General features: G+C 46.9%; 1 protein-coding gene across 12 annotated transcripts in view; it reads left to right on the top strand.

Annotated features, from left to right (window-relative positions):
* Nucleotides 1-18,588, top strand: part of LOC123501849 (mitogen-activated protein kinase kinase kinase 11-like) — a 73,564-nt gene extending 54,976 nt beyond the window's left edge. For 3 of the 12 annotated variants that reach the window (XM_045250876.1, XM_045250881.1, XM_045250885.1), the window contains 5 exons: nt 3,978-4,184; nt 4,962-4,988; nt 9,092-9,329; nt 9,844-10,093; nt 11,227-18,588. In XM_045250876.1, coding sequence (XP_045106811.1) covers nt 3,978-4,184; nt 4,962-4,988; nt 9,092-9,329; nt 9,844-10,093; nt 11,227-12,411 — 1,907 coding nt within the window. In that variant the 3' untranslated portion in view covers nt 12,412-18,588. Of the gene's footprint in view, nt 1-2,526; nt 2,590-3,977; nt 4,185-4,961; nt 4,989-6,010; nt 6,053-9,091; nt 9,330-9,843; nt 10,094-11,226 lie in introns of all 12 variants that reach the window. The other 9 variants (XM_045250882.1, XM_045250886.1, XM_045250887.1 and 6 more) reach the window with 6 other exon arrangements.
* The last annotated feature ends 4,571 nt before the right edge of the window (nt 18,589-23,159 follow it).

Raw genomic sequence — 23,159 nt, forward strand, 5'->3', positions numbered from 1 at the left:
TCAGTAATGTCTTAAAATAAACACTAGAGGACACAGTTAACCACCTGTGCAGCCTTTGAAACTACTAGAGACAACACAGCATTTTAGAATGTCAACCCTTGTCTTTCTCACTCACACTGGCAGGATGGGATGGGGGAAGAACACATGAACTACTACTGTGGCATGCATGGTGTGTGAGGAGCCATCCATCCCCTCTCAGCACGTTTTCTCTGCCTCTTACTAACACCTACTGTACCCACAAGTCCTCTTCCTCATGTCTTATGTATATATTCTGAAACGTTCTTCTCTCTCACCAAGACTGTTTTCCAAGACCACAGGGATGCTTAGCTGAGTTCTCAAGGGTGTTTCTCCTGTTGATTATGCAGAAAACTCATTAATCTGTCACTACAATCATTAAAACACTCTTGGAAACTTGTGTCGCTTCACCCAGAGCCTTTGGAAAGTATTGGTGCAGTGTGGAAGAGTTTCAAAATGTAGTCCTCAAGTTTTCTGTGTTTCCCTGGTCCTTTCTCCTCTTCCATGTGACTGAGCCAGTGAACACACCACCAAGATCCCCCTGTGTGTGTGTGTGTGTGTGTGTGTGTGTGTGTGTGTGTGTGTGTGTGTGTGTGTGTGTGTGTGTGTGTGTGTGTGTGTGTGTGTGTGTGTTTGAATGCCTTTCCCTTGCTTTACCCTCTCCACTCTTCCCTCTGTGTCTCCCCTCTGTGTGTGTAGAGCTGGGCTAGTGTGGCATGTTGGTGTTTTATGGGCAGGTGGAGACTAAGGTACCTGGTGTTTGAATTTCCCAGGTGTTTTGCGTGTTTTTATCGTGTTTTTTGTAGGTTAGGTTAGGTTAGGTTAGGTGTTTAGGTAGTGTGTGGGTGCCTTTGTGTTAGTGTGTTAGGTTAGGTATGTGGTGTGTTTTGGTGTTTTTTAGTGTGTGTGTGTGTGTGTGTGTGTTGTTTTTGTGTCATTTTGGTATTCTGTCAATTATTATTTTTTTTTATTTATTTATTTTCTTTATGTCAGTCAGTTAGTTAGTTAGTCTGTGTTTATCAGTCTCTCCGTGTGTTTTTCATGTCAGTCAGTTAGTTATACAGGTTTGTCAGGCAGTCGGTTAGTCAGTCCATATACCAGTCAGTCAGTCAGTCAGTCAGTGAGGCAGAGAAATGGCTTGCTTGATAGGTTGAGTCACTTTGGCAAGGTAAACAACAAGTGGAGTGTGTCGTGGTGTGTGTCGTGGTGTGTGTCATGAAGTGTGTTTCAAGAAGTGTGTCATGGAGTGTCTTGTGTGTCATGGAGTGTCTTTGTGTGTCATTCTCTTTCACTACAAGTTGAGAAATGTTGTGATGTGTATTAGTCGATAGAAACACTGGCCATTTCTTATTCATGGTTTTATTTCCATACAGATTTATTTCATTATTCTATCTATGAGCACTTTGTCTGTACGTATGTTTGTGTGTGTGTGTGTGCGTTGTGTGTGTGTGTTCTTTCTTTACGCATTATATAGAGAGAGGTGTAAATTAAAAGCCACACATGCATACTTATACATACAGAATCACATATGGAAGGTCAATAATGCTTAGAGAGGTGTTAACAGTCAGGTCAGCTCAGGTTTGGTTAGAGAATTAGCAGTTTTTAGACTTAGATTTTTGGACAGTAACTTCTAAGACACATATTTGTACCTCTTAACAACTTTACAGCTTAAAAAGTATATCAAAATGAACTAAATCTCTATCTTTCACTTCTTCTATTAACAAATTTTTCTTATAACCATCAACAACTTTCTAAACATTTATTTTATGACTTAATTCATTCTAGAGCTTAAAAATATCAAAATTATTAACTTATTCTCTCTCTACTTCACTTTTCTGTACCTTGTTTTTTTTTTTTCCATAAGCTTCTTTAATTTCAAACTCATTTTTTTTCCACTGGTTAAACAAATCTAACACTTCAAAAACACATTATTTTTTACTTTACATTTTATTGACCAGAATTTTATCATAAACATCAACACACACACACACACACACACACACACACACACACACACACACACACACACACACACACACACACACACACACACACACACACTCTTTCTTAGCACCACTTAAACCATTCTACTTGAGAAAGAAGAAGATTAATATTCTCTCTCTCTCTCTCTCTCTCTCTCTCTCTCTCTCTCTCTCTCTCTCTCTCTCTCTCTCTCTCTCTCTCTCTCTCTCTCTCTCTCTCTCTCTCTCTCTCTCTCTCTGTGTGTGTGTGTGTAAGGAAGTGTCTATGGTGGTGTGAATGGCAACAACACACAACAAAGATTAAAGGCAGAGTGGTTAGGATTTAAGTCTTAGATAAACATGTATTTCTCTGCCTCTCTAAGTGTTATTGTCCTACTCAACAAAAGTCTTCCTACTCCACTTTATAACACTTCACTTAATCAACCAGTCAGCCAGTCAGTCAGTTAGTTTTTTCAGTTAGCCAGCCAGTCAGTCAGTCAGCCTTGTCTAACTGCACGGAATCTAATGCTCGTTTTCTCTTTCCCTTTAGTATGCTCACTAGAAAACCTGCCATGCCAACCTAGCATACTTTGTAATATTTTAAAGTACCAAAGTAAGTGTAGGTATGGTGTGTTCCCTGGTGCATGCCTCTCATCTCTCTGGAACACCATATCCCCTTCCTCTTTCCTTCCTCTCCCTTGTGTTGTCTTCACCTTCACTCACCACTTCACTATGCATTGTGTACCTGTATAACGACACTGTTCTATATAATAACTGTCTGCGATGCTACTCAGATCTTGCTTGTGCTTGTTAGAGAGAGAGAGAGAGAGAGAGAGAGAGAGAGAGAGAGAGATTGCAGCACTAACAAGGTGATCCACAAGCCAGAGATGTATAGCACTTTATGTCTTCACTATCACGACTTTCTTGTGTCAGATTCTCACATTTTGCATAATGAACACCCTTCCTGTCCATGGCATAGGTGAGGCATGGCACCACGTTGTCTCTCATCCATCTCTCTCAGACCCACAGTGAGGCTCTCAATCAAATATCCAGGCATTGTGGTTCCAGGAGGGAGTGTGACTACCCTCCCTGCTTCACCTATACTGTCACTCAACCTTGTGTATGCTGGTAAACATGTTTCTTGCTTCCCTGTCCCCACACACTGCTGCCCTCTTATGCCCAGCCTTTAGACAAGCATTCCAACACTCTTATTCCTCGCCCAGCATCACACTACACTTACATTGACTCTAACTTACAACCTTGAAGAATCTCGGTGACTAAAGCTTACTGTGTTTTCTGGAGGCGCTAAGTGGTGCTGCCTCAGGGTGTGGTGTGGCTGGGAGTGCTTGGTGCTGGTGTTAGTGTTGGCCTGTGCCGTGCATGTGCTAGAGTGCTGTGTTGCCCTGCGTAGGTGTCACACTGAGGCAGAATTAGTCTAGAGAACTGAGCAAGGACTGATACACTTTCTTCTGTTGTTTCCTTAATCTTAGGAGTCTTGTTCTTCAGTCTAGTGACACATTCTATCTCTGCATCTCTGTCATTCTCCTCCTCCTTGTCTCTGTTCTCTTCTGTCTGTCTCTCTCACTGTCCAGCCTTCAGGAATGACCTTTTGTACCCTCCTGTGGTGTGTCTGAATGCTGATGTCTGCCTTTTTGAAGATGTGTAGCTGTTTTTGAGTTAGGTTACCGTGGTTGTGATGGATCCACGTTCTGACACCAACGTTCTGCTTAACAGTCAAGTAATCACCTTAAAAGTATTCAGTTCTATTTGCCATCAACTTTTTTTAATTAATATTCCCTTTAGACAATATTCAATTCCTGCACAAGCAAAGATAAAGAAAGAAACAAACATTCATTTCAAACTTCAAGCTTGGTCAAGTCAGACATTTCTGCAATTCCCACACTGACGAGGAAAAGTGCGGAAAGTGACGCAACATTGACCGAGCGAGAGACACACACGGGACACGACTGGCCGTAACACCCCCACACGTTGTCATTGCAGTACCAGCAGACGGCGTGAAGGGCAAGACGTGGGGGCCCAGCACGGCACACCAGAAGGAGCGCGGCCACATCATCCCTCACCACCACGACACCAATCAGAAGCGTTGGAGTAAGTCTGCACCCAATCTTGAGAAACCCCTGCGGCCCATCCCATACTCCACCACCATGATGGGCCTCAACCAGATCACAGCATACGGGCCAGAGATCGGTGAGTGGCGGCCGTGGCGGGGCAGCGGCACAGCGGATGCACTGACACAGCACTGCGGCGGCGTCCCTGTGGCGCTACGGTGCATGCTGTGGCGGTGGTGCCGTGGCGGTGTCCCTGCTGGCCGAGGGAGGAAGGGTGGGGATGGAGGGGAGTATAGGTTGATAGATAAGAGCTTAATGTTTTGTGAGGTAGTATAAAGGGTCTTTTTGAGGGTTTTCACTGGTTTGGATCCAGCTTAGCAACCTGCCTTTTGAATGGCCAAGTGATAGCTGTGTGTGTGTGTGTGTGTGTGTGTGTGTGTGTGTGTGTGTGTTGGCAGAGTAGCAGTGCTGTTCCCCTCAGGACAGGACGGCAGGCATTGTGACAGCCATGTTGTATCAGAACTGCCTCAAGACTCAGGTGTAGCTTGACATAACTGAGCTTTTGTCACGGGATTCAGGACGCCTCTTCATGTCATACTAGTCAGTCAGCCAGTCATTCAGTCAGTCAGCCAGTCATTCAGTCAGTCAGTCAATCAGCCAGTCATTCAGTCAGTCAGTCAGTCAGTCAGTCAGTCAGTCACTCAGTCAGTCAGTCAAGCATGCAAAGCAGATTTTTCTTAGTTTTTCAAAATAGCGTAGCCTTGTATGGGTGCACCTGTGTAGGGTTAGCAGGTGTAGGAGGGAGGCCCAGCAGCTGCCGAGAGAGAGACAGGTGTTGTCCTCATGTGCAGGTAAGAGTGTTGTACCCTTCCTTCCCTGACTCAGGTGTTAATGGAGCTTCCTCTCTGTTTTTAAGCTGGCAATGGATATTACTACATGCCAGGTATAGTATGCCCCAACTTTCCATCTTTTTGGTTCTCCGCTTGTCTTTATTTATGTACCTCCTCCCTCAGTACATTTTGTTCCTGTACGGCTACTTATCTCCTTATAGTGTACCTGTATTATTTATATGTACTGTAATATGCTCCATTATTTCTTTTTCAGCCTTTTTGAATGAGTTTCCCTCCCATTGTCTTGTTTACATTTTGATTCCTGTATATTTGGCCTCAGTTCCCCTTACTCATGGTTTCCTCATTGCTTGTCTGTGGCAGCCCTTGCTAACATTACTTTGTTCCTCGGCGCTCATTCATTCACCCATGGTCACCTGGTGGTCACCCGGCCGCTCACCCTGTGTTGGTGGGGTGGCAGGTCCCTCCCACACAAACTTTGGATGCCCTACAACCACCAGGACTAAAGTAATGCAGCCCCTTGTCACTGGAGAGCCAAGGCACTTCAAGTCAAGTCAAGTCAGTCCCCCAGCAGGCAGGCAGTTCACTAATGTTTCAGCCAGTGTTTCTCCTGCAGCCCCCACACAAAGCAGGACTAGAGTACAGTAATGCAATCCCTCAGTATGTCACCAAGTCAACAGGTTCAGTTCTCCAGTCAACCCCCCAGCAGCCAGTTCTCTAATATATCAATCAGTGTCTCCTCCCCACACTTCCCCACACACAGCAGGAGTAGAGCACAGTGTCACAGTTTAGAGTTGAGTCACCCAGTCCAGTCAACACATTAAGTCCTCAAGTCAGCCCCCCAGCAGGCAGTTGTCTAATATTTCAACCAGTGTCTTGTCCTCCCTCCCCCCCCTCACTTCACACACAGCAGGACTAGAGCATTGCAGTCCCTCACAGTTTAGAGTTAAGTCACCAGATTAAGTCAAGTCAACAAGTCCACAAGTCAACGTCAAGTCAGTCCCCAGCAGGCATTTCTAATATTAAAGCCACTTTGTCTTCCCCAACACTTACCCACACTAAAAAATTTCCCCATCTTTTCTTGCCGTGCATTAAATCAGCTGTTATGTGATTTCAGAATCAGCACAGGATGACTGGCAAGCCATCTTGGACATTACTGGTATAGATGACTCCCTCCCTTAGCTCCCCTCCCCTCCCCCAGGCCTTCACCCACCCCCTGACCACACCCCAGCAGCCTCACACTTTGCCAACCACAGTAATGGATAGATGTGTAGGAAGAGCTGTCTGCCTTTAAGAGCTAGTCTGGAGATTAAAGGCTTTGTGTTAATTCAGTATACATTTGAGGTGTCCAGTCTTATCTTCATAAATATAAATAAAAGAAGACCAGTTTGATTTGCATTTATGGCTAAGAAAAATGCAGTTTGATTATGCTATGTTGGAGTGAAAATCTTGCTCCACATACAGGGTAGTTTTCAGAGTAGAGAATTTGTAAGTACTTTCAGTTCCTGCGATGAAAAGAGTAATGTGGTATAGTGTTAACCCTTTCAGTACCATGATGCATTTTCATATTCATTCTGGTTACAATTTGATTATTTTAAACAGCTTCAGAAACATATGTAGGATTTAAAATAGTGAAAACCCTGGTCATTAATCTTCTGACCTCCATTGACCCTTCCTAATGTCAATAAAATTGTCTTATCAAGCCCAAAACTCAAGGTAGAAATGAGTGCCAGTACTGAAGAGGTTAACTAGGAGAAGGAGGAGGAGGAGGAGCAGAAACCCTCAGAGTACACAGTCAGTAAACTCCACAACTAAACAAACTATTGAAGAAAGGTGACCCATGAATGCTGAGTTAGTTCCTCCTGCTCTCCAGTTCACAAGGAAGACAAGTGCACCTCAGTATTTACAAGCTGAAGAGAGAAAATACTTGGAACAAAGCCACTTCATCAAACAAGACTAATCCAAAAACTTTAAAACACCTAGAAAATATTGGCTTACCTTATTCTACCACCCATGTTGCAAAAACTCTTAGAAAATTCATGTTAGTTGGCATATCTTATCCTGCCACCAAGCTTACAAAATGAGAGTAAATCACCACAAGATTGACAAAAAACCAACTTCACTCCAAAAATAAAACTGACTAAAACTTTAAAACACCTAGAAAATATTGGCTTGCCTTATCCACCCACCAAGCTCATAAAAAGCCACGAACACCATAATGTTTACAGTCAAGAGGGAAAGAAAAAGAAATAGATAAATAAAAATACCCAGAAAATATTGGGTTACCTTATCGCACCACTTAACTCACAAAAACCTTGGAACACCATAATATTTACAATCAAGAGAAACAGAAAAAAAAACTACATAACTTTAAAACATCCAGAAATCACTGGCATAGCTCCACTGTTCATGACGACTTGAGAGGCTGGGCAGTGCGTCAGGGTGGGTGCGGGCCTGGCTGTTCTGTCCCTCCACCACCCTGTAGCTCCTTTAATCTGCCTGACACACCCTAAAGGCCCCTCCCTACTCCCCTCCTGTTATCCTGTAGCTGAAGACTGACCATGTGTTGTGTAGAGTAAAGATTTTTGATGGCAGAGGCCATGTGTTCTTGCAGTTAGCTGAGGTGCTGCTGTAGGAATAATGTCCATAGAAAATTTTAAATGTAATTGTGATCATGTGTAGATTTAGGTCACATATACACTCCACTCACACATACATACATACATACATACATACATACATACATACATACACACACACACACACACACACACACACACACACACACACACACACACACACACACACACACACACACACACACACACACACACACACACACACACACACACACACACACACGGTTTTTTGTAAGTTTTATACGTAATGTTTTGCAGCAGCAGCTCCCGTAAATGTATATTTTTTTTGTCTTAGTTTTTTTGTGTGTGTGTGTTTTGTGGATTGGTGGTTAAGTGATTGTTATTACTGTTACCTGTTTGTGTTGTTGTTGTTACCTTTAAGGAGCTGCCAAATGAGAGAGAGAGTGTGTGAAAGAGAGAGAAGTGTGTTTGTGCTCTATACTTCATATTTTGTAGTGTGTATTTACTATTATTATTGTTACCTTGCTTCCTTTGGTCTGATTTTAAGACATTTGATCCTCTATTTTTGCTTGCTTCTTTTTTTTATGTGTGACTGTGTAAGTGTATGTATGAGAGAGAGAGAGAGAGAGAGAGAATAGTGTGTGTGTGTGTCTGTGTGTTTGTGTTTGTGTGTGCACGTGCGTGTGTATGTGTTACTGTCAATACTAGACACACAACAAACTTAAGAAAGCCTCTGTATGTTGCTGGGTGTTGCTGTGTTCCTATCATTACCAGACACACCCAAAACTTAAGAAGAGGGGTGTGTGTTGCTGTGTTGCTCCCTTCCCTCCCGAAGCAAATAATTATCTAGGGTGTGGCTCCTTCAGGCCACTCACTGCTGTCACATCCCTCCAAGTGAACCAACACCACACCTTCATTGCCAATCTCATGCATGTGCTGTGGCCTGCTTCACTGCACCTCCCTTACAGTCTCAGTTCATAGAGGCATCACCCTTTTCACAGCATTCCTAAGACTTGGGGCTGTGAAATTGTTCCCTTCATGTGCTAGTTATTTCATGTCACCTCTTGGAATATTGGTAGGAAAAGGTGTGTGTGTGTGTGTGTGTGTGTGTGTGTTGGTGATTGTTGGAACTAGGAAAAGCTTGGTGTGGTTATCTGTGATCTCAAGACTTTGCATTCACTCCATCATACAAGTAACATTCAGAGCAACTCCATTAGAGAGAACCAGATTGTTGGGGGACATCTCAGTGTGTGGTGCCCCTGTGGTGATGCTGAGGCAACACAGCATTGAGTACAGACTGGTAATGAGAATTGGTGTGGTGATGTGATTTGAGTAGCAAACTGGTGTGATGCATAAGTGATGGTGCTGAGACTTGCCTGTGAGTGTGGTGAGTGTGGTGACTGGAGATGAGGATATATGTTGTGTAGGTGTATGTTGGCAGAGAGGAGTAGAGTAGACAATTATGTGGTGAGTGGTGGTGAAGCTGAGTGGCATTACAAGAACCAAGAAACAGTCTGTCATGGTGTGTGTGTCGGCAGAGGTGAGACACAAGTACATGTAAGTGACATAGAAACTGACTGTCACTGTTCTCTCCCCAGATTATAGTGGTGTGGAGGACGGTGGGGGCCTGAGTGGCAAACCAGTTCCCCTGCGTCCCCTACCGGTGCCCACCCTGTACAACGGCACCACACCAGAGACTAAGGGGCAGCTCCCAAAGTTCTCGCCACTGGAGCTCCTTGTTTACAATATTGCGGCAATGCTGGCGAGTGTGGCAGCCGGTTATGATGTGCGGCTGTCCAATGTGACGGCCGTGCATCCCAGACTGCTGCCTGTCAAGTGAGTGGTGATCGGAGGCCAGGGTTGTGAGAAGGAAGGATTGGCTAGGGAAGGAAGAGGATGTTGTGAAGGGAGGGAAAGAAGGAAAAGGAATTGTGAAGAAAAGGAGGAGGGGGAAAAGGGAGTGAGGATGAGGGAAAGAATGTTGTGAAGAGGTGGGAAGGAAGAGAAGGAAAATGGGTTGTGAAGAGAGGAAAGATTTGGTCAGGTAAGAGAAAGGAAGTTATGAGGAAAGGAAAGTGAGAGAGAGCAGTGACAAGAGGTAATGATTGGCCAGGGAAGGAAAGGGAAGAAAGAAACATGAAATACAAACTTCTCTAAGTAATACCTCTCTCTCATATCTTTCCTCTTGAGCCTTTTGACTTCATATCTACCTCATTTAACATTTTCCTTTGCCATTTGCTCACTCACAAGATATATAAGACTAACCTATGCATACAACATAAGATAAACCCACACACACTCACACACCACCACCACCACCACTACTCCATCTTAACCTTTACACCCACAGGCCACAAGAAGAAGACTCAGACTATCAACAGTGGTTAGGCTTGACAGAGTACGAATTCTCCTCCCCATCTGGTTATGCACACAACACCTACCATGGCCCCTCTCGCCACGCCCGGCCCGCCTTGGTGCTGGAACCCAAACCACTGCGCTTCACTGACTCACCACAGCATTTTGTGAGTGACCCTGGGGCCCTTCCTCCTGGCCAGCACCCACCAAGGAGAAAGTCTTCCTCTGCTAGTAATGACAGCGAGGTGAGAGAAGGCATGGGGCAACAGAGGCAGGGAGGTGTGAGGTGTGAATGCACAACTAGGGCATGAGGCTACACTAGTGAATATGAGGAAGACTGCAAGTGTGAGGTGCTGGAACAGGGAAAGGGAGGTTGCCCTTATGAATGAGAAAGTGACAGTGTGAGTGGATAGCAGAGAGGAGAGTGAAAATTGGATATGAGGAAGGTAGAATAAGGAAAAAGAGAGATAGAGATTGTAGGTGAATGAGAAAATGAGACATGTATAGAAGTAAGGAAAAGAAGGTGGGGCTTATGAGTGAGAAAGTGACAGAGTGAGTGGATAGCTGAGAGGATAGTGAAAATTGGATATGAGGAAGGTACAGTAGGGAAAAAAAGAGAGGTAGAGCTTGTAGGGGAATGAGAAAATGAGACAAGTTATGTATAGAAGTAGATGGATAAAAAAGGGCTTGTAAGGAAAGTGACAAGTAAGTGGATAGCTGAGGGGTAAGTGAGGATTGAATATTAGTAAAATAGAACAGGGAAAATACAGGTAGAACTTGTCAATAAATGGGAAAATAATGAAAACAGGTGGATGAGTATTGAAAGGAGAATAATTGAGATACAAATGAGAGGAAAATAATTAGGTAGATTACAGAGAAACAGACAGGATGTGTATTAAGCATCTGTGAGGTTGAGGTGGGAAGGTGTTAGGGTTAGTGATGAGTGAGAAGGTGTTAATCTGAAGTGGTAAGAAATTGAGGTGGTGTGAGTGAGAGTTGTAAAGGGAATACACAGAAGCAGTTTGACATGGTGAGTGGTGGGTAGGAATGGGTGTTGTCTAGTGGTGAGTGTTGAGTGGGAAGGTGTATGCCTGAAGTGAATCCTTGAGGTGATGAGAGAGAGAGAGAGAGAGAGAGAGGTGAGAGGTGAGAGGTGGGACACATGAGCAGAGGATGCAAGTGAAGAGAAGCAAATGAAGTCTAAGGCAGTAGACAGGGCAAGTTGTCATTGTGGTAGTAGTAGTAGTAGTAGTAGTAGTAGCAGTAGTAGTAATAGCAAGTAGAAAAGGAATTGTTATAGTAACTAATTGTAGTAGCAGCAGCAGCAGCAGCAGGGAGTGTCAACCTCAGCAGTAACACCCTCCCCCTCCCCCCACAGCAACAGGTGACAAGTTACAGCAGCAGCCAGCGTCCCTACATCCCCGGGCCGGCAGACTACATCCGGCCAGACTACCGCAGCGACCAGATGCTGGTGTGGGGGCCGGTGACGGGGGAGCAGCACGCCACGGCCCCCACCTCCTCCTCCTCCTCCTCTAAGGTGGCCCCACTGTCCCCCAAGCCCGAGGCAGAGGTGTACCGCAGCGAGGGGCACTATGCACAGTACTCCATCGAGCACCGTGGGGAGCCCCTGGGGTACTACTACAGCAGCCAAGGGGGAGCGCCGCCAGAGTACCTGGCCAGCGTGCACTATGAGCAAAGAGTGTACCCGCCCTATGTCATGCGGCACACTGCAGCAGCGGCAGCAGCGGCAGCCGGGGTGGAGGGCGGAGGAGGATACCACGCTTATGACAACCCCTCCACCTCAGTGTCTTCCTCCTCCACTTCCACCAACCCCCACACCCCCTCCAGGCTCAACCTGCACCACCGCCGCACCCCCTCTTCCGTGTCCAATGCCTCGTCCTCCTCCTCCAACATCAACCCCTCCTTCAAGCTGGAGGACGAGGGGGACAGCTCCTACTCCACCCCCACCCACCGCAGCGGCCACCTAGAGCTGCACCCTGGCCCCGCCCCGCCACCCCGCGTGTCTCGCCAGAACTCCCACGACACGGAGCGCTCCTCGGACCGGCCCGGTTCCCTGGACCTGCCTCGCCACCACCACACCCGCTCCTCCCTCAGGAAGTACAACTACTCCCTCGGCCGGAGCTCCCCCAAGCCCCGGAGTGGGTCTGGGGGTTCTGGGGGTGGCACCCCCACCAATCCCACCCCGCCGGACAGCATGACCAGTGAGGACAGCAGCTACGTTAGCGCCCCGGACATGTATTCCACCCTCTCCGGCGGGTCAGGCGGCAACTCCACGGGGCGGGTGAGGTTCTCGCCAGCCACGCAGGTGCTGGAGGGCATAGTGGGCCGCCACACCTTGCTGGACATGCCGGTGGAGGGCCAGAGCCAGGACACTACCGTGCCACTGACTGCCGTGCGCCAGACCATCCGCCAGCAGGAGCAGCAGAAGCAGGCAGGCCACCACCACCACCACCCTCACCACCATCACCATCACCACCACCACTTCTCCCACAAATCCAACTCATGGACGGCCTTCGATGATGGGAGTGACGAGAGATTGTAGCGCCCCGCGGGGCAGGTGGGAGGGTCGGCGCCGGTGCTGCCTTGGCGCCCCGGCCCTGCACGGCCCCCTCAACCCAGCACGGCCTGAGAGTCCTGCAGGCTGCAGCGCTGAGTGCCTGTGGGAGGAGGGAGGGCCACTGTGGTCCTGCTCTGTGGCCGCCGCCGCCCCAAGCCTGGGCCGGCGTGGCCAGGCTGCCAGACTGGCAGTGTACATAGTAGCGATGTCTAGTTATTTCTACTAGGTCAGAATTGATATAATTCCTATGAAGTCACAACTACTGTGATCCTTGGGCAGCCTTTGTGTAACACTTCACCTGCAGCAACAGGAGCAGCAGCAGGTGGCGGCAGCAGCAGCAGCAGCAGCAGCAGCAGCAGCAGCAGCAGCAGCAGCAGCAGCAGCAGTGGGAGGGAGGAGGCAGGGAGGCGGCGGCAGCATCGGTGCGTCACAACCCGAGGCAGGACACTGTTCACAGTTCTGGCACGACCATTGCTTCTTCACCCCAAGACACAAGACTGTGTGTGTGCGGCAGTGCGGCGCAAGGTGGCAGCCCAGCCAGCATGGCGGTGCAGCTGCTGCCGCTGCTGGTGGGGAGGCTGTGAGGACCCGGCGTGCAATACCCTTGGTAGTCAGGAGGCGGGGGGGCGGGGGGCGAGAGGCCTGTTGTGGTTTTGTGTCAGGCCTTGACTGTGATGTCATTTGAGAGCAGAGCTGCCTGTCCCTTTTGATGTGTTTAGCCTTGACCTTGACTCTGTTATAGGTGGGCTGCCCATCGTTTTAATGTATCTTAGCGAGGAATTTGTTTAGGATGTGCCATACGAGATGCCATGTTCTACTAGTGCCTGTTTTAAAAAGTAGTGTTTCTCCCTTTATTAACAGTGATCTCTAGGAAATTTGGTAGACACTTTCCTTTAGAGCTGAGTTTTTGTAAGGTTTAAATTCCGTTATCATTCCCGGCCAAGGTCTTGCTCCAGATGGACGAGGAGAGCGGCAGTGGCGGTGGCAGTGACCCATCTCCATTGGGCACACAGCCAGTCATGCCACAGCTGACCATGTAGCCTTGCCTGCAGCCCAGCCTCAGTGCACGCATGTATGCACACACACACACACACACACACACACACACACACACACACACACACACACACACACACACACACACACACACACACACCCAATGGCCTTCCTGGTTAGTGAGTGAGTGAGTGAGTGAATTAAGTATCAGAGCACGGACGCATCACACTGACTAGTAGCAGAACACAGTAGGTGCTTGATGTGATGCCAGGCGTTAGCTGAGCCACTCGTCTGTGATGCTACTACTACTACTACAACTATTACTACTACTACTACTACTACTACTACTACTACTACTACTACTACTACTACTACTACTACTACTACTACTACTACTACTACAGGGGGCCAGGAAGGCTGGTAGGGCAATAGTCTTGATAGTCTTCCTGTTGATTCAGTCTTTGGTAATTCTCTTGTCCCCACTCGAGAAATTCTTTGCATGATTGAATGTCTCCCAGATTTGTCAGTCGGGCATGGAAGTTGATTTTATTTTTGTATTTATGGAGGAGTGGATTAGCCCTGTAGTTAGATGGTTTTGATACCCACTTGAGAGGAGGAGGAGGAGGAGGAGGAGGAGGAGGAGCAGCAGCAGCAGCAGCAGCAGCAGCAACAAGAGTGAGCCTGCAGGGAGGTGTTGAGCATATAGCAGTCTGGTTCACTCTTGGTTTGATCCTGCTTGCCCTGCCCTGCCCTGCCCTGTCTTGCTACACCGCCAGACACTTTATCCCTCATGCAAACACCAGACACTCACACACCAGCCACCACCACCACCACTGTTCATTTCACCCACCCTGCCAAGCCTAGCGCGCCACGTCCCCACCACAAGACAACCCCATCACCACATAGAACAGTAGATGAAAGCTGAATGACGGCGTAAAAAGCATGATATATATAAACGAGAGAAAATAAAAAAACTATATATATACATACATAAACATATACTATACAATATAATAACGACCTTGTGGATAATCTGTTTTCCTTTCTGAACTTGATATATTTACCTTAATGAATACAAGTTCCTACACACAAGGCCATGTATCGTTAACAGTACTAGAACAGGTGGCAGAGGGGGTGGGAGAGAAGGAGGAGGAGGAGGAGGAGGAGGAGGTCAGTGATACACCCCTCAATGTGTACCTCGGTAATCACCACTGCTGTTATAAGGACCATTGTTATTGTTGTTGTTGTTATCACTGTCGGAGCAGCACCACTACCACCACCACCCAAGCAGTGAGTGAGTGTGCCGGCCAGCGTGTGGTGCCAGGAGGCCATGGTTTGCTGTGGTAATGTTTGACTTGCTCCTCAGGCCTTCAGTATTGCATTGCGCTTCTTTCCATCTCTTGCGTCTGGCCTTCAAACAGCTTACTTCCAAAACACACCTGCTGTTTTCTTACTCCCCTGGTTATTTATTTTGTGTCGTTAGTTCAGGAGTCATTCAGGATGGTAGGGACAATATGGAATGTAAGAAAGAGCAATAATATTGGTTTTCTCTCTCTCTCTCTCTCTCTCTCTCTCTCTCTCTCTCTCTCTCTCTCTCTCTCTCTCTCTCTCTCTCTCTTTCAACCCATAACAAAGGTTCGTTCTGTTGGTTCTGTTTCCTTGTGTTGAGGCTGATGTCAGAGCAAGTGCATCAATCAGACCATGTTGTCGTTGGTTTGCCGCAGGGCAGGTGTGATGAGGCAGTGTGTGATGCTCCAGCACAGCCCTGAGGTGCCATGCTTCCAGTGGAGGGCTGCAGAGGCAGAGCAGGTGGCAGAGGACTCATTTCCTGATAATTCATAGCTTGGACAATAAAAAAATTCAGACAATGCGTCGCCCTGACTCGCGATGCCCCAAACTTGACTCGCCACTCGCCACGGAGGGAGGGAAGCTCTGAGTGGTGCGTTGATGAGAGTAGTCAGTGGAGAAGGCAGCTTGGAGAGTGGCAAGGACTACTGTTGTCTCAGGAATGGCCATGCACAGGCAATGATAGTATACTACTAGAAATGCTTGAAGGAGGAGCTACATGCATATCCAAAGAAAATTACTGATTATTTCCCCTTTGGCCAGATATAGGAGTAGTACAGTGCCGGGTGATGGCTCCACATAATACTCCACTTCATTCCCTAGATTCTCTTTATTTGAGGAGGAAGAGAGGAGAAATCAAGGATGAAGGATTTAGGAGCAGGAAAGTTGGCTTGTCCTATCCTACACCTTTGTCCGTAGCGGCTGCAGGGTGTGCCATAAACGACGAGGAATGGAGCTGTGTGCTTCTTCTCCTCTGGGTTCCTTTGTGCCACCTTTCCCTCAAAACATCCTCTGCAGTGTTGTGAGGAGGAGGTGTGGTGAGGACGGTTAGTAAGGCTAGTAACCGCAGGCAGGAGTTTGTTCGTGTGTCATTCGGTTACAAGTTAAACCTTTTCATGTTTAGTCTAATCTGAATATAATTTCTTCCGGGGGATACTCAGCCTTGTGTGTGTGTGTATGTGTGAGTGTGTGTATGTATGTATGTGGCATTAACACGTGTGCCTCTCCACTCTCGCACAGACACGCTTAACAGTTAACATTACCTAATCATTGGTTAATTGACTGTCGGTAACACAATCTTTCCTCTTCTATTCCTTGTGCATTGGTGGTGAGGTGAGTGGAGGCAGTCGGGGTGTGTTGGGAGGAGAGATAGAGAGAGAGTGTGTGTGTGTGTGTGTGTGTGTGTGTGTGTGTGTGTGTGTGTGTGTGTGTGTGTGTGTGTGTGTGTGTGTGTGTGTGTGTGTGACTGACTGTGACTGCGTGTACCTGTCATGCCTGGGCTGTGGAGTGACTGGGGGACATGACTGGGTGTTCTTTTGGTTAGTGGTAACATTCCTTCATGCTGGTGTGGCTGGCAAGCTGTGACGTGCCTGAGTGAGTGAGAGCGAGGCAGCACACACAGGAGCCAGGCCACCAGCAGTCTTATTCAATCAGTAATAATGCAAAGACAATAATTGAGACTAAGTGTTTATACAGTAAGAATATTCCTGTTAGGTCTGTGAGAGTGGATAGGAAAGAGGAGGTGGCGACGGCTCATTTTCCATACCCAGCATTGTGAAGGGTCTTGGGTGGGAAGGGTGGGAGGGAGGGAGGGGGGAGGACAGCGACAATAGCAGTAGGACGTGTTTGTGATATAAACTGATGATTCTTCCCAGCATGGCTGTTCATGGGGAAGGTAAACACAGCCTTACATTGTCACTCACTCATGTACTCAACTCAAATTGTGTATATTGTAAAAGAAAGCAACATTAGATGACTGGATATTGTAACTACTACTACTACTACTACTACTACTACTACTACTACTACTACTACTACTACTACTACTACTACTACTACTACTACTACTACTTCGTGTCAGAAGAAAAGAAAAGGCAAATAAGTATATGTTAAGAATTATAGTAACAAACTTACCTTATCATATTTTGTGTAAGCTCTAATCTATTCTGTTGATTTGAGGTGTATCGAGAGAGAGGAGAGATTTCAAAACTCACTGAAAAAAAAAGAAAACAAAAGAAAACAACAACAACAACAACCACAACCAAACACGCAATGATTTTCACTTTTCATTGTTTATCAGAACACTAATGTTATTCCTTCATTTGTAAGTGATGCACACACAGACAAACACAGACATACAGTTTTTCTCCCTCCCTCTCCTCCCTTGCTTACCTGTGAGTGATGGCAGGGGGGTGTGACAGGGAGGAGGGTGTGTGGTGTTGAGTGTACAGGGAGAAAAATGTGTACTAGTGTTTTGTTTTAATTGTAAGGATTGGTGTGTGTCTGGAGCATCATTCCATCTTGTGTTGCCTCATGTTGCTCACCACCGATTCTTGTGTTGTGTTGTTTGTGTGTTGATGGAAATGCAAATATTGTAAAAGAAAGCCTCATGTTAATATTTTTTTGTTCCTCATTCATTACCAAAGTGGAATGAAAAACAAAAAGGTATGTGTATTTCTTTTAAAGTTAATTTTATGGTTTGTTGTTTTTATTGGTGAAGAGTAGGAAGGAATGATGAATAGAAGGTCTTTAAGGTAAATAATATTTTTTGTCACAATATTTGGCTGAAATGAGATGAATTGATGTGTCATTTGGTAATTGTCTTTATTTTTGTTACATTTCTACATACAACAGAAGGAATGATGAACAGAAAGCCTTCAGATAACTAATATTTACCACATTAATATTCTGGCCACTCAATGCTGAACCAAGATAAAATAGTGTAGGTTTTTAATCAGGGAATGTGTAAGTTAGTATTTACATTAATTTTTGCAATATTTGTACAGACAATGCAAGGAACAATGAACCGAAAGCCTTGAGATAACTAATATTTCATGTCACACTGATATTCTGGTCATTCAATCCTGAAATGAGATCAAATGATGTAGGTTTTTAATGAGAATGTGTGAGTTGGTACTATTTGCCCTTATTTTTGCAAAATTTTTACATTCAACAGAAGGAATAATGAACAGAAAGCCTTGACATAACTAATATTTACCACACTAATATTCTGACCACTCAATGTTGAAATAAGATAAAGTAATGTAGGTTTTTAATCAGGGAATGTGTGAGTTGGTACTGTTTGTCCTTATTTTTGGTACATTCTTACAAATAAGATATTTCTGGTCATATTATCACCACCATTGTCATCACCAGGGAAATGTTACAGTGTTCTCAAGAGTGCTTCCCTCAAGAGTGTGTGTGTGTGTGTGTGTGTGTGTGTGTGTGTGTGTGTGTGTGTGTGTGTGCGCGCGTGCGTGCGTGTGCGTGTTTGCCGAACCTCACGTGCGAGTGAGTGTCATGTCTTGTGAGAGAAAACAAAGTGAGAGTATTCAAGCCATGTGTAGTAAGAGTCAACCAAGTAAGTGAGAGTTTTGAAGCCTTGTGTTGAATTAGTGAGAGTAAACAGAAAGTGAGGAGATTTCTGCAGCCTTGTCTTGTGAGAGTAAACAAAACAAAAGTGAGAGGAGAATCTAAACCAGTGTGAAGTAGTGAGAGTAATACCAGTATCCTGTGAAAGTAGAACCATTTAACAGAACAGGCACCAAAGGAGAGTAGAAAACAAATACAGTGAGAGAATACACACACACATTTACCTGAATGAACTTTAAATGACCCACACCTCACCTCTATGCCCTTGGTGAGGCTCAGTTCCCTCCCCTACCCTCCCTTCCCCACTTCCCCCCCTGACCCGGCTCCCTATTCAGTGTTCGATCGTGCGGCTACTGAGGGTGGTGGCTGCTTGCTCCATCCCCCCTCCCCCCCAACAGTTCTTCCTCCTCCCTCCCTCCCTCCCTCCCTCCCTCCCTTCACCAGCTGGGCCAGTTTCTGCAGGTCTGTCTATGCATTCCAGATATCATTCCTCTTTTTTATTTATTTTTTTTAATCTATTGTTTCTTCCCATATGTATAGTTTTTTTTTTTTCCTTTTCCTTTCTTTCTTTCTCTTTCATTTTCTTTTTCTTTTGTATTTATTGCTCATTCTCTCATTTTCTTTTCTTTCTTTCTTATGTTTTCTGTTCTTTCTACTTCCAGATTTGTTATTTTTTTCTCTCTCTCTCTCTCTCTCTCTCTCTCTCTCTCTCTCTCTCTCTCTCTCTCTCTCTCTCTCTCTCTCTCTCTCTCTCAATTTTGTCCTTAGAATTATTAGTTTTTTTTTTTTTTTTTTTTTTATCTTTTAATATTTATTATCTTATATTTCCTCTCCAGATTAATCATGTCTACACTTCATTTAGTCTCATGTATCCCATATTTATTCCTCTCCTTTATTTGTCTTTTCCTCCTTTAGATTTATTTCACCTTCATCTCTCTCTTCATCCTTTCTTTATTATATTTTTTTTTATTTCATTATCAGATATTTCTTAATTTTCTAACTGTTTTTCTTTAATTTTTTCATCATGTCTTCAATATTAGCTTCCTTTTCTCCTCCTCCTCCTCCTCCTCCTCCTCCTCCTCCTCCTCCTCCTCCTCCTCCTCCTCCTCCTCCTCCTATTCCTATGTTTGTTTTCCTCCTTGCTTTCTTAATTCCAGATTCCCAATTTAATAAGTCTTAGTAAAATGAGGACCCTTATGTGTGTGTGTGTGTGTGTGTGTGTGTCAGTTAGTTAATTAACAAAGAGAGAGAAAAAAAAATAAACAGAACATAACTTTTCTTTTTTAAGTTGGAGAAATAAGTGAATAGTTACAAGCAGTCAGTCAGTCAGTCAGTGAAGTGAAGTGAAGTGATAATTAACGCAGCTCAGGAAAGGTTCTAATAACAGCTTCATTAATAGTGATGTCTGCAGAGTGTGTGTGTGTGTATGTATGTATGTCTCCAGTCAGTCAGTCAGTCAGTCAAATTGAAGTCAGTCAGTTTTGAGGGAAGAATATCATCTCCCACCCCTCTTTCCTTCCCTTCCCTTCCACTCCTTTTGATTTTTATTATTATTATTATTATTATTATTATTATTATTATTATTTGTTTTTATTGTATCTCCTTTCCCCTTTGTTATATTCCTACCCATAATCAAAAACTAATCCCTCAAAGCATTCTCTCTCTCTCTCTCTCTCTCTCTCTCTCTCTCTCTCTCTCTCTCTCTCTCTCTCTCTCTCTCTCTCAGTTTTCAGGTTAACCATTATTGTAAAGAGAAGGTCATCTACTTATTTCTCGGTCATACAAAGATTATGAGGTTGTGAACTGCCTACTTTTATTTATATGTAAATACAAGATTCTACTTAAATATGTTGCTTTTTCTTGCCTTACGTGTGTGTGTGTGTGTGTGTGTGTGTTTGCAGGATTGAGTCAAGCTGGTAATGGCTTGTCTTTTTAAAGTTAATGTGTCATGTTTATCTTTGAAGTGTTTCATTTAATTTCTTTTTTCCTCTTTCCTAATGGAAGTTCTCAAAAGATATACTCCCACACTTTATTGAGTTAGCGGCGGTCACTGCATAGCACCAACACAGTGTACAGTGTACAGTGGGTACAGTGGCCACTTGCCTACAACTCACACAGGATGTCGTGTCTTATTTGCTGGAAATATTTTTGAATTGCTGTGACCTGTACGTGTATGTATGTACCATTGTAATGAATGGTTAGTCAGAGAGAGAGAGAGAGAGAGAGAGAGAGAGAGAGAGAGAGAGAGAGAGAGAGAGAGAGAGACTAATATTGATATATCTTAACCTGAAAAAGAAAGAAAAGAGCAACATTAGAGGGTGTGTCCAGTTGGTGATCTTCGTGACTTACCTTACATGTGTTTCCTGACGGCGATGCCTGGCGAGGCGTGGCAGCTACTCACCACTCGCCATCAATCAAGGCCAGGGTTGCACGCTGATGCTGCTGCTGCTGCTGCAGCCGCTGCCTCAGCCAGTTGGCAGAGGCAGGGTTGCACGCTGCTGCTGTCTCAGCCAGCAGGCAGGGGCAGGGTAGCACGCTGCTGCTGCTTCCATTGCTGCTGCTGTTGCTGCTGCTGCGGCTTCTGCTGCTGCCTCAGCCAGCAGGCAGGCAGGGTAGCACGTTGCTGCGGCAGCCGCTGTGGCTGCTGCTGCTGCGGCGCCTGCGGTTGTTGTTGCTTTTTCTGCTACTGCTGCGGCGGCGGCGGAGGAGAAGGCGGTTGCTGCTGCTGCTGCTGAGGGAATACGGACGGTGTGTGTATTTGGTGGCGCCATGCACGGAGGTGCGGGGAAGGCTGGCCGGTGTCGTTGGTGAGGTGATGTGCACAGGCTTGACAGGACGCCCGCCGGCTTTCAATAGTACAGTGAGCGGCGCAGGCGACGCCGTCGGTGTAACCTTCGCTGCAACACTTCACACAACAACACAACACACGGCAGGCCGCAGCGGTGGCTTGGAGTCAGTCCTGCTCACGCGTCTCCAAAAGTGAAGGCTGCGAGAAGAACGCTGAGTGCTGAGTCCAAACGTCCTGCTGCATGTTTGCTGCGCCGTGCGTTGGACACTTGGCTGTCCCACGGTCTATATAGATAGTATGGATGACCGATGCCGCCCTGCCCTCAACACACCTGCAGCGCCGCTCGTTGGACACTTGACTGTCCCACGGTCTAAATAGTATGGGCGACCGATGCCGCCCTGCCCTCAACACACCTGCAGCGCAGAGCGTTGGACACTTGGCTGTCCCACGGTCTAAATAGTATGGGCGACCGATGCCGCCCTGCCCTCAACACACCTGCAGCGCAGAGCGTTGGACACTTGGCTGTCCCACGGTCTAAATAGTATGGGCGACCGATGCCGCCCTGCCCTCAACACACCTGCAGCGCAGAGCGTTGGACACTTGGCTGTCCCACGGTCTAAATAGTATGGGCGACCGATGCCGCCCTGCCCTCAACACACCTGCAGCGCAGAGCGTTGGACACTTGGCTGTCCCACGGTCTAAATAGTATGGGCGACCGATGCCGCCCTGCCCTCAACACACCTGCAGCGCAGAGCGTTGGACACTTGGCTGTCCCACGGTCTAAATAGTATGGGTGACCGATGCCGCCCTGCCCTCAACACACCTGCAGCGCAGAGCGTTGGACACTTGGCTGTCCCACGGTCTAAATAGTATGGGCGACCGATGCCGCCCTGCCCTCAACACACCTGCAGCGCAGAGCGTTGGACACTTGGCTGTCCCACGGTCTACATGTAGATAGTATGGGTGACCGATGCCGCCCTGCCCTCAACACACCTGCACAACACCACCAGAGTAAGGCAGTGCCTATACCCGCCCGATTTAGGCCACACTTTCCCGGAGACTGCTGGCGCCAAGGTAAATAAAGAGAATTGTCTTTACCTTGGCTGGCGCCCGGTGGCCACGGCCCCGCTCGGTCTGCTGGCCATCCCGGAGTTTGACCTCTACACAATTAAGGGGTTTGTCGTTATGGAGGAAGGGAACACATTCCATGTCCATCCCCATCATTTCTCTACAGGAGTGCTTGCCGCGGCTTCCTCCTCCTCTGTGCAGGTCCGCGTGACAGCATCGCCAGGGCGTGAGTGGCTGAGTGCAGCTCAGTGTTTGGCATCGCGTCTCGCTGAGAAGTGCCGAGTAGTGAAGAGGAGGAGGAGGAGGTGGAGAACACTCAACCATGGGAATGATAGGGAGGGACATGAAACAGCCTGTTCTCCCATTCTCCGTCATGAAGAACCTCCTAATGTGGAGGAGAAACAGCGGGAGGCGCAGCAGTCTATGGGAGACAGAGGCCCCGCGGCGACCATGTGCACAGCCTGTGGCAGGACGTGACCCAGATCGCTCAGGTGGCTCATGACCTTAGGCCACACTAATGACCCAAGCTAACCTTTCTCTGACCTCTTCCATGGCCTTCACAGCTCTGCTCTGGCTGGCGTCGTGGTGTCGTTGGCAAGGGTGGTTCGGCGCCACCCTCACGGAGACGCCCGCCATTGCAGAGCAGGGCGGTGAAGGCGTGCCGCTTCCCTAAGGTCCCTTCACTGTACCTTCAAGGAAGGCACAGTCTTGGGGCATGTCGTGGTGCACGTCAGCACCTGGAGGAGGGCGGCCAGCGCCACCTGAGGACAGACACCCCGCGTGCCGCCGGCACGCAGCGCACCTTGACGGGGGTCTGGCCGTCCCTCTTCAGCACCCAGGGGCGCTGCGGCCAGCTGGGCAGGACTCAGAGCTAAGCTCTCCTTCTTGTCCTTCCTGGGGAAGGCGAAGGAGGCAGTGCGCCTCCTCCTTCCCCAGCGGCACC

The sequence above is a fragment of the Portunus trituberculatus genome, chromosome 10 (genome assembly GCF_017591435.1).
Source record: "Portunus trituberculatus isolate SZX2019 chromosome 10, ASM1759143v1, whole genome shotgun sequence".
Classification (NCBI taxonomy): domain Eukaryota; kingdom Metazoa; phylum Arthropoda; class Malacostraca; order Decapoda; family Portunidae; genus Portunus; species Portunus trituberculatus.